Raw genomic sequence first — 16,210 nt, forward strand, 5'->3', positions numbered from 1 at the left:
CAAACTCTTCAGGACAGAGCATGCTGGTTGGGACAAGTGAAACTTCCCAGTTGTATGTCTCCCTTCTATATTAATGAAGTTACTTTCCATGAAACATTTATATAAATACACATGGATGTAAAAGAAAGTTCAAAGATTTGAACAGTGCCATTTATTCCCCCAAACACAGCTCCTCAGTAACAAGACACATCCATACAGGGATGAGGACTGAAACCACAGCCTGCAATGCAACCAACATGGGAAGTGCAACTGGTGGAGGAGCACACTCAGAGTGGCTGGCTAGCTGTCCCTGGGGAGCCTCTCTCTCTCTCTCTCTCTCTCTCTCTCTCTCTCTCTCTCTCTCTCTCTCTGTGTGTGTCTCTCCTCTCTCTCTTTTTCTCTCTCTCTGTGTCTCTTACACACTCTCTCTCTCCTCCCTCCTCCCTCCCCTTTCTTTCCTCCCTTTCCCTTACCCTTTTTCCACCTCTCCCCTCTCTCTCTCCCCTCTCCACTCTCCCTTCATCCTTATATGCTGGTGCTCAAGCATGAAATCAGGGCCTGGGCGCTATCCCTGAACTTCTTTTGTTAAAGGTTAGCATTCTGCCAACTTGAACCATAACTACACTAATGGCTTTTGTTTAGGAGTTTACTGGAAATTAGAGTCTCGTGGTCTTTCTTGCCCTGGGCAGCTCCAAACCCTGATCGTCAGTTCTCACCTCCTAAGCAGCTAAAATTAAGGCATGAGCCACCAGTGCCAGGTACATGCTCTGCTTTGATGCATACTTTCTAACGCTTTGAAATGTTATTCCAAAGCTTTAAAATGGAAACAAATGTAATGACTGACCCTAGAACAGAATCCTCACCCTTAAGGTTATTGGTTGGAATTTTTTCTTTCTTCTGTAAGAATATAGCTGAGATTTTTTTTTTTGTACAGATACTGAAATTCTTCAGAGGGTTTGGAAAATACATTTTATTGCCTTTGGTCTAGTAATTCCAATTCTAAAGTTAGGCTTCATATATTTAACAAGGAAAAAGATTTTAAATATATTTCTTACCAAATAATTAGCCAAAACCCACTTGACCCATCTGACTCTTTGGGAAGAGAGTTACTGAGGCTTAAACTCAAGGCCTCACACTTGTTAAACATGTACTCTAATACTTCTTGAGCCAAACTTCTATCCCTAAAAAATTACTTTTTTAATTAAATTCCTTAAATGACAGGATAAGAAAACAAAAAGTTATTTTCTGTTTTTTTTTTTTTTTGGTCCGGTCATGGGGCCTGAACTCTGGGCCTAGGTGCTGTCCCTCAGCTCTTCAGCTCAAGGCTAGCGCTCTACCACTTGAGCCACAGCGCCACTTCCTGCTTTTTTCTTATGTGGTGCTGAGGAATCAAACCCAGGGCCTCATGCATGCAAGGCAAGCGCTCTACCACTGAGCCACCTTCCCAGCCCCCAAAAAGTAATTTTCTTACCTGAAGACAAGTTTACAAAATATTCTTTCTCCTTATCTGTACATAATATAGTAGATCACAATGATAAAAAAAAAAAAAAACCTTATCAGGGTTAGGGTTAGGGTTAAGGTTAGATACCAGTATTAATTATCAAGGGACTAGGCTCTTTAAATGATTAAGCTGAGTTTTGTAGGTTTTATTAAAGCAGGTATGCTCTACCAACTTTTTTTAGGCTTTACAAAAAGTTCCTGTATTTCTTCATTAATCTTACTTTTTTTTTTAATTTAATTTTATTTTATTTGTGAACATTAATCTTACTTTTTAATCTTCCTCATTTAATATGCCTAAATTTCAAGACTCCAGTTGTAATGATACTTTATATATATATATGTATGTATGTATTGTACACATGCATGTATGAGTCTAAATATCTATATTTTTAGAGATCTCTGTAGACCTGTCTATAGCTAGATATAATCATGGCATATTTCCCATATTGTATACATCTCTATGTATCTATATATCTATGATATAATTAACTTCTTTTTGAGCTTCAGTGAAAATACAGATTGTTACAGGTTCTACTTCTGTTACTTTTTTGTAACTCGTGATTATATATCAATCATTATATTGATGTTATTGACTATTTGTTCTGTGTTTAAAATTATAGACAGACCTCTTTTCAAGTACAAAGCCTCAAGAAGAACAGGAAAAAAGTTCACTCTCACAGTCTGCAGCTGTCACATATTCTTTATTCCAAGAAAAGAAGATGTCTTTAGTAAGTGCACTTTCAAAGAACGTTTTAGTTTATTAATATGTTTAATCAGCTTTGCAATATGAAAGCTGTGAGGTGGGGTCAATGCTAAATGTATAGCGGCTCATTTTTAATATAAAAACAGAACATTTTCCTTCAGTTAAGCCTATCTCTTCATTAAGTAGCAGCAGTAAGAATAATTTGACCATGATTATCTTACAGAAGTTGTATCAGGTTACAGACCAATACATTTGTAGCTCAAGGATAATACAGCAATATTTTAATACTAGTTTTTAGAAATGGGACTAAAAATAATACAAAAGTGAATAGTTTCTTAACTGTTTTGTAAACTTTTCATTTATGTATTGTTAAGAAAACATCTTCTGGGTCTAAGATGGTAGAGTGCTTGCCTAGCGTGTGTGAGAACTTGGGTTCAGTTCTGAGCACTGCCATAAAAAGAAAAAAGAAGAGATATAAGATTTTTTTTAAAAAAGATGCAAAACATTATGTAAAAGGTGTGTTTATATGAATGTTGTTAAATTCACATTATTCTTGTATGTGTTAAAAATGTTCTCTACAGTGTTGCCCTAAAAACTAGAAACAGCTTCAAACACAAATTTTTCTCTTTGTGTCTGCTAGCACTGATTTTTTTCCTCCTTTGTTTTTTAGACAATATGGGTTTTTTGGGGGGAAAGTGGGGTGGAAATCTAATTACTGTTAAAATGACCATACTTGTTCTAACATAAAGCCTTTAGGTTGTTGAGGTTTTTTGACATATAAATGGAGATTATATCTTGATAGTATAAGGCTTCCAGTTACATTGTATTGATTTGCATTAAATTGATTTGGATTAAATAGATCAATGTTCTACTGCCTGTTTTACCTCTTCTCTGTGCCCCTATCCTATATTACTTTTCAATCAGCTTTAGGAAGAATAAACAAGCCACATCTGATCTCACTCACTTAAATGATCTAATTAAATAATCAAGTTTCTTAACTAAAAGTGTAAGGGCCATGTAATTCCATTGTATTATTTTTTAACTAAAACACATGGTAAATGGGAATTTCAAATTGAATTCTTATGTGAACAATAACTTACATGCACATGTTAAATATTCTCTATGTGTGTATATATGTGATTTAAATATATGGGTTTGGTGGAACTGAATATAGTTACTAAGAAAAATTGGTATGGGCTCCAGATTTTCTGAATAAAATATACTCTAATATTTAGTCATAATAAGAATTTCATATCTTTTCATGGTTAAATGTAAAGAATGGTTTATTTTCATGTATGTCTTTGTAATATTTTATTGTGCAGTATGATGGTTAGTTATCTCTACCTCCCTGGAGTCTAAGAAGGTCTTGCCAGTTAACCACAAAATTAAACCTGCCTAAGGACTAATTAATCAAGAGCAATAATACAATTAGTTTTAGGTAACTTGATGCCCTGGATCAAATAACCCTGATATTATGCACACATGGTGCACACTTCTTAGTAGAAAAAGGTAGACATTTAATGAAAGTAACTTAATACCTATCTTTGAAAGATGATAATATTGCTTTAAATGGTCTATTCTGAGAAAATGTCAACATTCACAGAAATACAGCCTGTTTAGATTTTCAAAATATATTGAAAGTATCATCAAATGAGATGAAATTTAAAATTTTCTTTTTAAATGAATGTTTTAGCTAATCATATCTTAAATATATTTGAGTCATATCTATTTAAAAAGCTTTATAAATAAAAAATATTGCACTAAATTGAATATAATTCACATTAAGTTTAGTTCTTGGTGAGTGATGACAGCCCTTGTTAAAATCATGGTTATTTTAAGAATTTAAAACATTATGGGCCTTTTTTAGGGTGCATTTTGGAAAAGTATGTTATCACTGAGAATTTTAGAATTTGTCTTCTTGGAAGTTAATGTGACAGAATCACTATGTGTTTTTCAAGTGTATAGAATGTTAGAATAGTGTTTTCTACCTTTTCAAATAGACAACTAGTTGACAGCTATTAGAGCTGACTATAGAATGACTTTTCTTTCTCTTAGTAGCTTTTTATGTTGAATAGTTAGGGATGAGCATTGAATTCTTGGCTAAGGTTAGGTAATTGTGTTTTATAAGTGAAACACCTGTGTAAGTTTTCAGTGATTTTTCTTTAAAAAAAATAGTTCAAACGAAAATTTAAGTTAAGGTTTAGGCCACTGTGAGCATTTGCCACTGGAAAGTTGGGGGTATTTCCTTTTCATGAAATACGGAAACATGGACACTCACTGGGTCTTTTTGCTGTTCTCTCTTTAGCACAGCATAGCTGAGAACAGGATTCTGCCTCTCACAGCAGTTGGTATGCACTTAGCCCAGGCAGTGAAAGCTGGTTACCCCCTGGATATGGAGCGAGCAGGCCTGACTCCAGAGGTTCAGAAGATTATTGCTGATGTTATCCGAAACCCTCCCATCAACTCAGGTGATAAACAGGGCTCTACCCTTCAGCCTTAATGACTTGAGTTACTGAAACCTAGATGAAGTAAACAAGTAGTCCACTTAAATTTTCATTTTAATAGCATCGATCTTTTTGCTACTGTGGAAACCGTACTTTTGTAATGCTTTTTCATAAGCAAAGGCAGTCTTTTTTAAGAGTTTTATTAATTGCTCATAAGAAAGTAATGAGAAATTCTTCCTTGCCTTTTTAGCTTCAGATTAATTTTTCCACACATTCCAAAACAGAGCACTTTGGTCTTTTTCTAATTTCCATGTTATCACCTGGAAAAAAAACAAACCATATTTTGAACTACAAGAGGTAGTTAGTTCATCCCAGAACTCAAAAAGATGAGGCAGGAGGATTCTAAATTCCAGCCCAGCCTGGGCTACTTTGGAGGTTAGCCAAATGGTGAGATCCTGTCTCAATTCCCTTCCCCAAAATAACCAGAACACATTTTTCCCCACATGCATTCAAGCCTCTCTGATTCTTTGTTGGTTGTACTTGAGAAGCCTCTCTAGTGAGTAGTGAGTGGTTTCAGATACTGTGGTGTTGCACAGATAAGGCAAACTCGGTAACCCCTGTAGGAGGAATACCCTTGTCTCTGTGCTGCACAGCCTCAACTGTGTTCATAGAGGTCAAGCCCTGTAGACATTTTTAAGTAGTGATCCATTTTTTTATAGAAATAATGTAAGTTGTGTTAGAGGATTTTCCAGAATGTTACATAGAGCAGTGGCCATTCAAATAGTTTTATCTCCAGCCACGTGTCCCGTGGCACAGGCCTTAACCCTAGCTACTCAGGAGGCTGAGATCTGAGGATCATAGTTCAAAACCAGCCCTGGCAGGTAAGTCTGTGAGACTTATCTCCAGTTCACCACCACCAGAAAACCAGAAGTGGCTCTGTGGTAGAACACTAGCCTTGAGTGAAAAAGCTTAGAGATAATGCCCCAGGTCCTGAATGCAAGCCCCACAAGTGACCAAAAACAAAAAAAAGGTTTATCTCCAAAGCTGTGTGAATCATTACTTTTTATTATTCAAATTCTTTACAGAAACTACTACAAGCTTCTTCCTAAGAATTTGGAAGGGAATAATGGGAATGACTGCTTTGTCATAGCTCATTTGATTCTGTTCTTGATTTTATACTTAAAGTCAAAATTATTTCTAGGCTTATGTAAGACCTGATAATGGTATAAACAACAAATACCTTCATGAATCCCAGTACTGTATAGTGCCAACACAGGAAAAGAGACACAGGCAAGTTTGGTGGTATAAGATCCTGGATCAGGATTGGTGGTCAGTGAGATTTCTGCTATATTGATACCTGTTGATATGTTATATAAAGATTGTATTTGAGATAGACTCTGAACAAGTAATTCTGTTTCTATGTCAGTTCCTACCTTTCTGATTATAATTTGATTTCCCATGCATATCCCTCTGTAGGGAAACCATGCTCTAGTCCCATTAATTTGCCTAAATCATAATTGTGCATTCTTAATTTTAAGTTAATAAATTATTTTATATAATAAATTAGTATATTATTAAATATATAACATACACACATAACAATAAATTTGTATAATAAAATAAGTTAATTTATGATTTTGGTCAGTATGAAACTAAGGTTAAATTAAGCTTTTAAATTTGAAAAGCTGAGGATCAAATCCTGTGTGAGTGTAAAATAACCAACCAAAGTTAGCTGTAACTCACTCATAAAAAAGCTCACAAACTCTTTTGGTCACATTCCAGTCTTTCTAACATGAGCAACTATTTTGTCAGAAACTAAGGTAGTGGAAGGAAAATAGGAATTCTTTGTAGGTTAGATTATGCTGTATAAACTTTGTCTAGTGCAAAAATGATACAGTGTTTTAGGGAAATCCGAAAAGATAAAGGTCTTCTTACTTTAAACTCTCTGGCGCTGTTGTTGTTGTTTTTCTATTATCATTGTTTCTTAGGACTTGTCTTTTGAAAAGATAGTATAGTGTTAGGCAGTATTTTCTTCTAAGGAGTTGTGCAGTTTTTTTCATTGCCTTTTTTTTTTAATATTGTTATTCATTCTTGCTGCCATCTAGTTTACATGAAGACTGAAAAATGGGACTAGTCTGGTCTAATAAAAAAAAAAAAAAAAGCAAAGGCCCTGCATGCAGACATAGCTGTGTTGAGCTTTGGACTGCCATTTTGTGGCTATGTGACTATTGGCAACTTACTCTATATCTTTGAGTTCTAGTTTTCTTATCTCTAAAATGGGGAGGGATAATACTGACCCTTTATAGAGTTGTGGAAAATAAGCTAGATACTACACAGAAAGCGCTCCTGTATGGTAAGTCAGAAGTAGTGATGCTAGTGAAAAATTATTATTTTTGTCAGTCAGGGGCTTGAACTCTGGGCCTGGGCACTGTCCCTCAGCTCTTCAACACAAGGCAGGCACTCTACCACTTGAGCCACAGCGGTTTTGTGAGTGGCTTATTGGAGATAAGAGTCTCATGGACTTTCCTGCCTAGGCTGGCTTTGAACTGTGATCCTCAGATCTCAGCCTCATGAGTAGCTAGGATTACAGGTGTGAGCCACCAGCGCCTGGCTTGAAAAATGATTTTGATTGAGTAGTTGGTCAGATTTTAGAGCCTCTTAAAAATAATCCTTTAAATTTGGGTACTTTTAAACTATCATTTTAAATAGCTAATTAAAAATATATGATGTTAGTAAGTATGCAAGACAAAATTTCAAAAACCTTTAATTGTCCCTTAGTATCTATTAGTTTTCAGGATAGCATGAATGTGAACATATCTGAATACTCAAAGTCTTACATATAATTATGCAGTATTTGCATATGAGCTTCATACACTTTCTTGAATGCGTGTGTGTGTGTGTGTGTGTGTGTGTGTGTGTTCTGGTACTGGCACTTAAACTCAGGACCTGAGTGCTGTCTGTGAGCTCCTTTGCTCAAGGCTAGAGCTCTGCCACTTGAGCTACAGTTCCACTTTTTTGTGGTTAATCGAAGGTAAGAGTGTCACAGACTTTTTCCTGTCTGGGGTACTTTTGAACCATGATCCTCAATCTTAGTATCCTGAGTAGCTAGGGTTACAGGCATGGGCCACTGATGCTCAGCATTCATTTTTTTAATTAAAAGGTTTGGTTGAAATAAATTTTGCACACTCTCAAATTGAGAAAATTTCTGTATTTTATTAGAACACAATCTTAGGATATCTAAAATAGAGTATCTTAGGTATCTAAAATAGAGTATGAATTGAAATCTTATTTTTGTATAATCTTATCTGCCATATAGGTTTTGGCTAGGTTAACTCATCATATCATTCTGTCCCCTATTATTCTTGTTTTTCTCCATGTTTTTATAAGTTCAAACTTCTTTTCTGAGATACTTTGTTTAATAATAAGTGAGACATTTAATGAGGTATCTAGATAATATTTTTAATAATTTATTTGTCCCATTCTTTATGTGCATGTAACTGGAAAATTAAGAATTGCTTCCAAGGGACCTGCCTTGAAAGAAGGAGTAACATGATCTCCTTCAAAGCTCTGAAGGAGTATTGCTAATTTTGTCCCTTAATCCTCCAGTAAATATTTTTTAGCACTTATTTACATACAGTTAGCATTATTGTGTTACATAATGACATAATTCTTTAAAGACCTTAAAAATAGCTGCTGCTTATTTGCATATATATAAAATGTAAGATGGCTCTAATATAAAAATATAAAGGGTACTTACAAAAATGTGTAAAACTGAATTTTCTAATTATGTCTCAGTCATATTAACTTTAGACATTTAGACAGTAGATGGAACCACAGCTGTTTGCTTATGTATCATTATTTTATTTAAAAAGACATTCTAATTTTAGAAATAAAATTCAAAGTGAATAAAGCACCTTTGTTTTTCTTTGTTTGTAACTTTACACTTATACTATGAAGAATTTAAGGATATATATTTATCTAAATTTTAGTAACCCACACAAGAAAATGAATATAGTATTGTGTAGCTGTGTTAATTAAAGTGTGAGAAAACTTGGGGTTTTCTTAGAGTAACATTAACAATTTAGAATTTTCTCATAGCCACATTTAAAGTTAAGCAATGCAATTACCTTTAGTAATAGTAAGGCTCATTGTATCCAAAATTTTATCATTTCAACCTTTAATCAATATAAACATTACAAACAAGGTATTTCACATATTCTGTAATTATACTTTGAAGTCAGGTATTTTATAATTACAACATATATTTGCCACATGCTAATATTTAATTAGAAAATTTGATTTAGCTTTCCTAAAATTTCTAGTTGAATAAGTAGATTAGATTAGATTAGATTACAAAAACTTAAAAGTCTTTCAATAAGTGAATCAGGAGCCACATACCAAGTGCTCAGTAGCAACATGTGGTTGGTTATGGTTCCTTTATTAGGCACACAGTCCTAGAGATCTTTTAATATAAATTAAAGCACAATTAAAGAATATGTCTGTTCTTTCCCATATCTAGGAACGGAAGTATGGGAAGGGCTAGGCTTTGTGGCTCAAGTGAAAGAGCACTTGACTAACAAGTATCAAGCCCTGAGTTCCATTTTCAGTACCACCAAAAAGTAAAAATAAAAATCAGAAATAGTGAGTTGGGAAGGTGGCTCAGTGGTAGAGCGCTTGCCTTGCATGCATGAGGCCCTGGGTTCGATTCCTCAGCACCACATAAGCAGAAAAACAAAAAGCCGGAAGTGGCGCTGTGGCTCAAGTGATAGAGCACTAGCCTTGAGCTGAAGAGCTGAGGGACAGTGCCCAGGCCCAGAGTTCAGGCCCGATGACCGGATTAAAAAAAAAAAAATCAGAAATAGTGAAAGACATATGTGGTAAGATGTTCATGAGAATGTTTTTAAAAGAAAAGTTGAAGACAAATGAAAGGCACTGGACACAAGATAAATCCTGATACACATGTAGGACAAAATACTCCTCAGACATTAGCAATGGTTAGTAAAATTGATGGAGTTTCTGTGGTATTTAAGATGATAGAATGCTCAAGGAACAATGTTAGTCACATTGCTGACTTTACTAGATTTAGAAGTAACTTTTTTCCCCTTTTAATTGGTTGTGGAGCTTGAACTCAAGGTGTACGTGCTGTCCCTGAGTTTTTTTGCTCTACTACTTTGAACCACAGCGCTACTTCCAGTTTTTGAGTGGTTAATTGTAGATAGAGTCTCACAGGGAATTTTCTGCCAGGGCTGGCTTCAAACTATGATTCTCAGCTCTCAGACTCCTGAGTAGCTAGGATTATAGGAGTGAGCCACCGGTGCCCAGCTAGCAGTAACTTTTCCTAGACTATGTTTAGCCCTCATATTTTATAACTTTATTTAGGCAACTGACTGTTTTGTTTTCTGTCAGTTATGTAACCTTCTTTACCTGCCTTCCAAACAAACAAGCAAACCTGCAATGTTTTGGGGAAGTGCTAAAATAGCAAACTAAGATCTTTGAAAGAAAAGGGAACATGTACCTGAAAATTGGATGGCATTTAAAAAATTGAGTTGAGTGTCAGAAATAGTTGTGTTTTTATAAATTATAGAAAGATGAGAGAAAGATTTAAGTTGCTTAGTTTTGCACTACAAATGAAGTCAAATCTGAAGTATAAGTATTTGTGTGCAGTTCCTGCTTGATTTATTTTGTACCTTATAGAAGGTACGAAGGGATTGGGCCAATCTGAATTTCCAGTGGGAACTGTATTATCTCCAGCCCTGCTTGGCTGGCTTTGGGCTCAGGGTTGAGGCAATTCAGGAGGGACATGACTTTATTTCCCTTTAGTGGGGCTTTCAAAAAAATGAAAGTTTTCTTTGGCACCCTTCTTCCTTCTTTTATATACAATATTTTACCATTTTCAGCACACAGATTTGATAAAAAGTTCTGTAAAACTTTCTAAATGCATTTTCAATCTCTTACAGATATGTACAATATAAAACTAATTAGAATGTTGGTTCCTGAAAACATTGATGTGTACCTTATCCACATGGCAATTGAGATCCTTGAGAATGACCATGACTGCAGACCATCTTCAAGCCAGTCTTCCTGGGATTCCAACAGAAAGCGATGTTTCCCCAACTCTGAAGAACCTTGTTCAAGTTCTAAAAGGAGCAAGGAAGTACTCACGGATACGAAGGTGTTAATTATGTAGAGAATTTTCACACAATTTCAGTTTGCTCAATTTGCATGTTTAATACTAGAATGCTATGTTTTTGGAACTGTTAAAAATTCTGATATAAGGTTATGTCCTTATCTATGTGATGTGTTTGCTTTTCAGAATATGAGAAAAGTAATTTTAAAAAATAGTGAAAGGATAATATAGTCCATTGATTCAGCTTATTGTGTATTATATAAGCTTCATTTTTCCTTGTGTTGCTTTTATGGCTGAAGTACACCTTCTTTCAGAGGATTAGTTAGTGGAGTTAAGCCTATGACAGATAAATGGTTACTAAAAACAAACCTAGATCCTGTTATAAACATCTTCTCCCTAAATTTGTTGATCTGTTATTCATCATGGTCACTGTTATAATTACATTGAATATAGAGGGCACAAGGATAATTATTGCTATGGTTCTGAGCATGCCATAGTGTTTTTTGAATAATTAGAAAAAGATTACATATTTTGAATTTTTTTAGAAAGTATATTGTATTAAAATCAAATGCTTTGAAAATCATTGCTTAGTGTAGTATATAATTAAAATAGTGACTAGAGAATGACTTCTCTGACAAGGTGACACTTAATTGATTGTGTAAATTTGAAAATTTGATCTTCAGTTTTCTAGCTCTAAAATTATTGAGCTTTGTGATAAACTTCATTGAATTAGTAATTCACTAAGAGATTATTTTGGCTTTTAACTAGCCCAGGACAAGGTAGTCACAGGCCCCTTTCTAGTGTAAATAAGTTTGTTTATTATCTTAACCATGCCTTGATGGATTGTCATGTACTTTAGAGGTTATAATTGTATAACTATTTTGTATTCCATGAAAAATTTAAAGGTTGAAGAAACACATCTTGATAGCATTTCACTGGAAGACAAAGGCCACAGTAATTCAATAAGACTAACTTCTTGGACTCAGCCATCCAGTGATCCAGAAACAGAAGATTCATTTTCACATTCTCATTCACAGGTAAAATTGACTCACAAAACTAGTTTTCATTATAAATAACATCAGACTTGATAACTAATGTGCTTAGTTTTTTTCTTATAGATGAAAGTACATACACATATAACATTTCTGTATTTGCTTATGTATGTATATGCACATATAATTTGCAAATGAGTGTTTTCTATTCACTAACAGCAATGTCTTGTTAATAGAATTTAGAATATCAAAAAGAGGTAAATAGTCCCATACATTTTATTTTAATTTCTAAGAATTGTAGTATTTTGCTGGTATAAGAAATAAGAACTAGAAGACATAGGTCTCACAATTTAGTTTTCTTTAGATACTGATACAAAAAACACATTCAATGTATTTCCCCCTTTTCTCAGTAGAATAAGATGATTATTATGGTTGCATGAAAAACTTAACAGTCATTGTCTATAGAAATACTATAGTAAAACTTCAAGTGATATTAGCTACAAGAATATTTTGTTGTAATATTTTGCAGATAATCTCATTGAACTTCACATAATCCAGTAATTTATTTACTATTACTTTTTGTATGAAGAATTTAAGATTTAAGTAACATACATAAGGTTATACAATTAGCATATGGCGCAATTAAAACTGAAAAAACTTTTGTTGTTGTTGTTTGTTATGCTTATCCTGTGGCTTTTGGCTACCAAAAGACTAAGGACTTTCTTTATCCTACTTTTGTGTTAATGGCTTGTTTTGGTTTTACTTTTTGGCCTTACTCACCTCCTCACATCACCTAACCCTTAGGTCTAGTGCACATAGGGGTTCAGCCTCTATTTACAGTAGATTATTGTCAAAAGGGATTTTGAATTAATATCTTTTATGAAGAATAAATATTACTGTGTTCCCTGCCCTCCTCCTGTTCTCCTTTTGGTGCTAGAGACTGAACATGTTTCTCTGGGCCCAGCTTGTCTACTTCCAAAATGCCTTTTCTGTATTCCACTTTGCCTTTCTTTCACTGTACAACATTTTCTCTGTTCTTGTTCTTCTCTTCTCTCATTGGAAAGGAACAAAGTTGCATTCCCTAACTGGTTAGGGTAATGAAACATTTGGGTTCCATGTAAGTGGGGGAAAAGAACATATAAAAGATTCCATTTGCACTAAACAACTTTGTATTTTTATTCATTCATTCATTTATTTATTTATTTATTTTTATTTTTGGTGGTGGTGAGGGGCTTGAACTCTGGGCCTGGGCACTGTTCGTCAGCTCTTCAGCTCAAGGCTAGCATTCTATCACTTGAGCCACAGTCCCACTCTTGGTTTTCTGATGAGTAATTGGAGATAAGAGCCTCATGGACTTTCTTGCCTGGTCTGGCTTTGAATCATGATCCTCAGATCTCAGCCTCTTGAGAAGCTAGGATTACAGGTGTGAACCACTTTGTATTTTTAAGCTATTTCTGTTATTTTTCAGATAATAAAACATAATGTATTCCAAACTAAATATAATAGTTAAATATTTTAAATTCATTTACTTAACTAATGACTCTTAAGTACCTTTAATATTTAAGATGTCAGAATTCAATGCTAGTATTATGTCAGTGACTGTTTTGTGCTATAAGGGAATTCTTTTTTTAATTTTTATTTTATTGTAAAGATGCTGTACAGACAGGTTATAGTTATGTGAGTAAGGTAATGAGTATATTTCTTGTCTAGCTTTGTTACCCACTCCTTTGTTTTTCTCCTATCCCTTCTCTCTCCCCCAACATAGTATCTCTCACTTCCAACATAGTGTCTCGTGAGTATCATTGTTGCAATTGGTTATGATGTGTCCTTATTTCAGTATTTTGTTAATCCCTTTCCCCTCCCCAAATTAGATAAATGTATATACAAGATTCAGGGTACCAAAATCAATTACAGTGACAACGGGATATACCATAAGGAGAAGAACATACAAAAGAAACAAAAAAAATCATATAGTACATTAAAAACAACAACAAATAAAAACTTCTTTTGCCCATATATATTGGGGTTCATTTCCCTTAGCGTCATCTTATATGGTCATATATATATAGCTTTTGAGCTTTTCTGCTCATCTGATAAAATTATCCTAGATGTATACTAATTATTGCAAATAAGGGAAACCATGGGACCTAAGTTTCTTTGGGTCTGGCTTACTTCAGTTAATATGATTTTTTCCAAGTCTTTCCATGTCCTAACAAATGGGGGGGTGTCATTATTTCTGATGGAAGCATAGAATATCTATTTATCTATCTATCTATCACATTTTTTTGATCCATTCATCTACTGATGGGCGTCTGGATTGGTGCTAATAATGACTGATCACTCTTCTAGTAATTCTACCATTGTGGATATTAGAAGTTCCATTCTTTGTCATGGTTCTGTGATACACTGTATATGTGTGCGTATGGGGATGTATGTGTGTTCCTCGCTCAGAACATTACATTCAACATCCTTGTCAACCCAAAGCAAATATTCACTAAGACATAGATTTGAAATACTAAGTTTTTCTTGACATATACATTGATGATGGCAAGTAATTGTCTAAATAAATGGTAGTGTGATTTACTTTTTCTGTTATTTCTCAACTTTTTATCTATAGAAATAAATTTTGACCTACAGAAATAAATTACATAGATTTCACTGCTTTGTTTGCTTTGATTTGGTGCTGTGTGTGTGTGTGTGTGCATGAAGAACCTCTGTTACTTTTTGGTTGTAGCTGATAAATATTTTCAGTAGTACAGATATTTCTTTTTCTTTATATTTTCTGTAGACTTCATCTGAGACCTCAAAGAGAAGATTGCCTGACTGGTTTGCCAAAGGAAATACGACTTTAGCTGTATGCAACAAGAAATCAACAACAAAAACAAAAAAGAAAGGTCTTTTTAGTTAAGATGACATTTAAAAAAACAACTTGGCATGTCTCACTGTATTTTAAGAAAAGAGCTATAAGTCATTTCTGAAAAGAGTGAAGAGTAATATTTTAGCTTAAAAAGTATTCTGATTTTAAAGTAAAACTCATCTATTTAGAGCAGGACTGGCATTTTAAATTAACCTACATTTCAGAGTGTTGAGGCCTTCTGATAACTTAATAGAATAGAATGTTAAATTTGATTTCCTTTAAGATCACTTTCAGAAGCCGTACTATCTTGTGATCTTATCTCTATTTGTAACAATTGCATACTTGGAAAACGTAGAGTGTGGTGATTTAATAGAAAGAACAGATTTGTATTATATTGATTTACATAAAAGGGTCTTACCAAAATGGTCTTGTAAATATAAAACAGCTATTTTATGTTATCTTTTCTATCTTTTGATGAAGCTTTGATTTGCATTATTATATAATATTAGTTGACCAGATTTATGAATGAAACATTTGGGTTTCATGTTAGTGGAGGAAAAGAGCATATAAAAGATTCCAGTTGCACTAGACAACTATATACTTTGTATTTCATGCTATTTTTGTTATTTTTCAGATAATAAAAAATAATGTACTCCAAACTAAATAAAAAAAGTAAAATATTTTAATCGCATTTACTTAACTAATGACTCCAGGTACCTTGAATATTTGAGATGTCAGAATTCATTTCTAGTATTATGTTTTACAAATAACTTAAATATCTACAGCCTGTACTCTGACACAGAGTGGGGTCAACTGTGGTTGTGGTTTATATAACTTTAAGCAATTATATATACCATACAGTGTATAATTTCATTCCAAAGCCTCTGATTAACTTTTAGTAAGTAAAAACGATTGTTTTTGATGAAGAAGGAATACATGCTTATGGTATTTATGGTAGAAGAACTAAAAAAAAAACCCAGAATATTTTTTAAGGTCCACTAGAAGGTCATCAGTCCACTCCTTCAGTGTGTCCTGCTAGACCTTCTTATGGTCACCTTGTTTTCTTAGTTTACAGGAATAATGCATGAATCCATTTTCATTATATAACATTCAAACTAGACTAAAAACATGAAAGTCCCTCATCATCTCATTCGTTTGTATCCAGCTACCAGAAGGTAGCTTGTGTTGAATTTATCATAGCTCTCTAGTTGTGTCTTTGGCATTTCTGTGCCTTTGTATGTGTCTCTGAAGTGGCAAGTGTGTTCTGAAGCACTTCTGCATGCTGGGGCATGGTGGTAGTCGGGAATAGCACTCCTCTGATTGTTTAGGTATAAATTAAATTGGAATACCATTTGTAGTGATTAGCAAATACCAACCACAGTGACTGACACTGTGGTGGTTATTCACCCTTGGCTTTGGGTCAACATTTTCTCAAGACTGAATAAATTCAGCTTTGCACTTGAAGAAAAGTAACATGGTATTTGTTGCCAATGCTAAAATTTATAATTTACAGCAATATTTGTAATTTTGGGGAACCTTGTGTCGTTCACTGGGAACTTCAGCCTCCTTTCACTGAAAGACTTTTCTGATATTTTGTAAAGATTATTT

At 34.1% G+C, this 16,210-nt stretch overlaps 1 protein-coding gene across 1 annotated transcript in view; it reads left to right on the forward strand.

Moving 5' to 3' along the window:
- The window catches only part of Wrn (Werner syndrome, RecQ helicase-like), a 129,415-nt gene extending 114,127 nt beyond the window's left edge, over positions 1-15,288 (forward strand). Inside the window, exons 31-35 of the mRNA XM_013025950.1 lie at positions 2,100-2,207; positions 4,488-4,650; positions 10,584-10,798; positions 11,659-11,790; positions 14,534-15,288. Coding sequence (XP_012881404.1) covers positions 2,100-2,207; positions 4,488-4,650; positions 10,584-10,798; positions 11,659-11,790; positions 14,534-14,653 — 738 coding nt within the window. The 3' untranslated portion in view covers positions 14,654-15,288. The remainder of the gene's footprint in view (positions 1-2,099; positions 2,208-4,487; positions 4,651-10,583; positions 10,799-11,658; positions 11,791-14,533) is intronic.
- The last annotated feature ends 922 nt before the right edge of the window (positions 15,289-16,210 follow it).

This window comes from Dipodomys ordii, unplaced genomic scaffold (assembly GCF_000151885.1).
Source record: "Dipodomys ordii isolate 6190 unplaced genomic scaffold, Dord_2.0 Scaffold4, whole genome shotgun sequence".
Lineage (NCBI taxonomy): Eukaryota > Metazoa > Chordata > Mammalia > Rodentia > Heteromyidae > Dipodomys > Dipodomys ordii.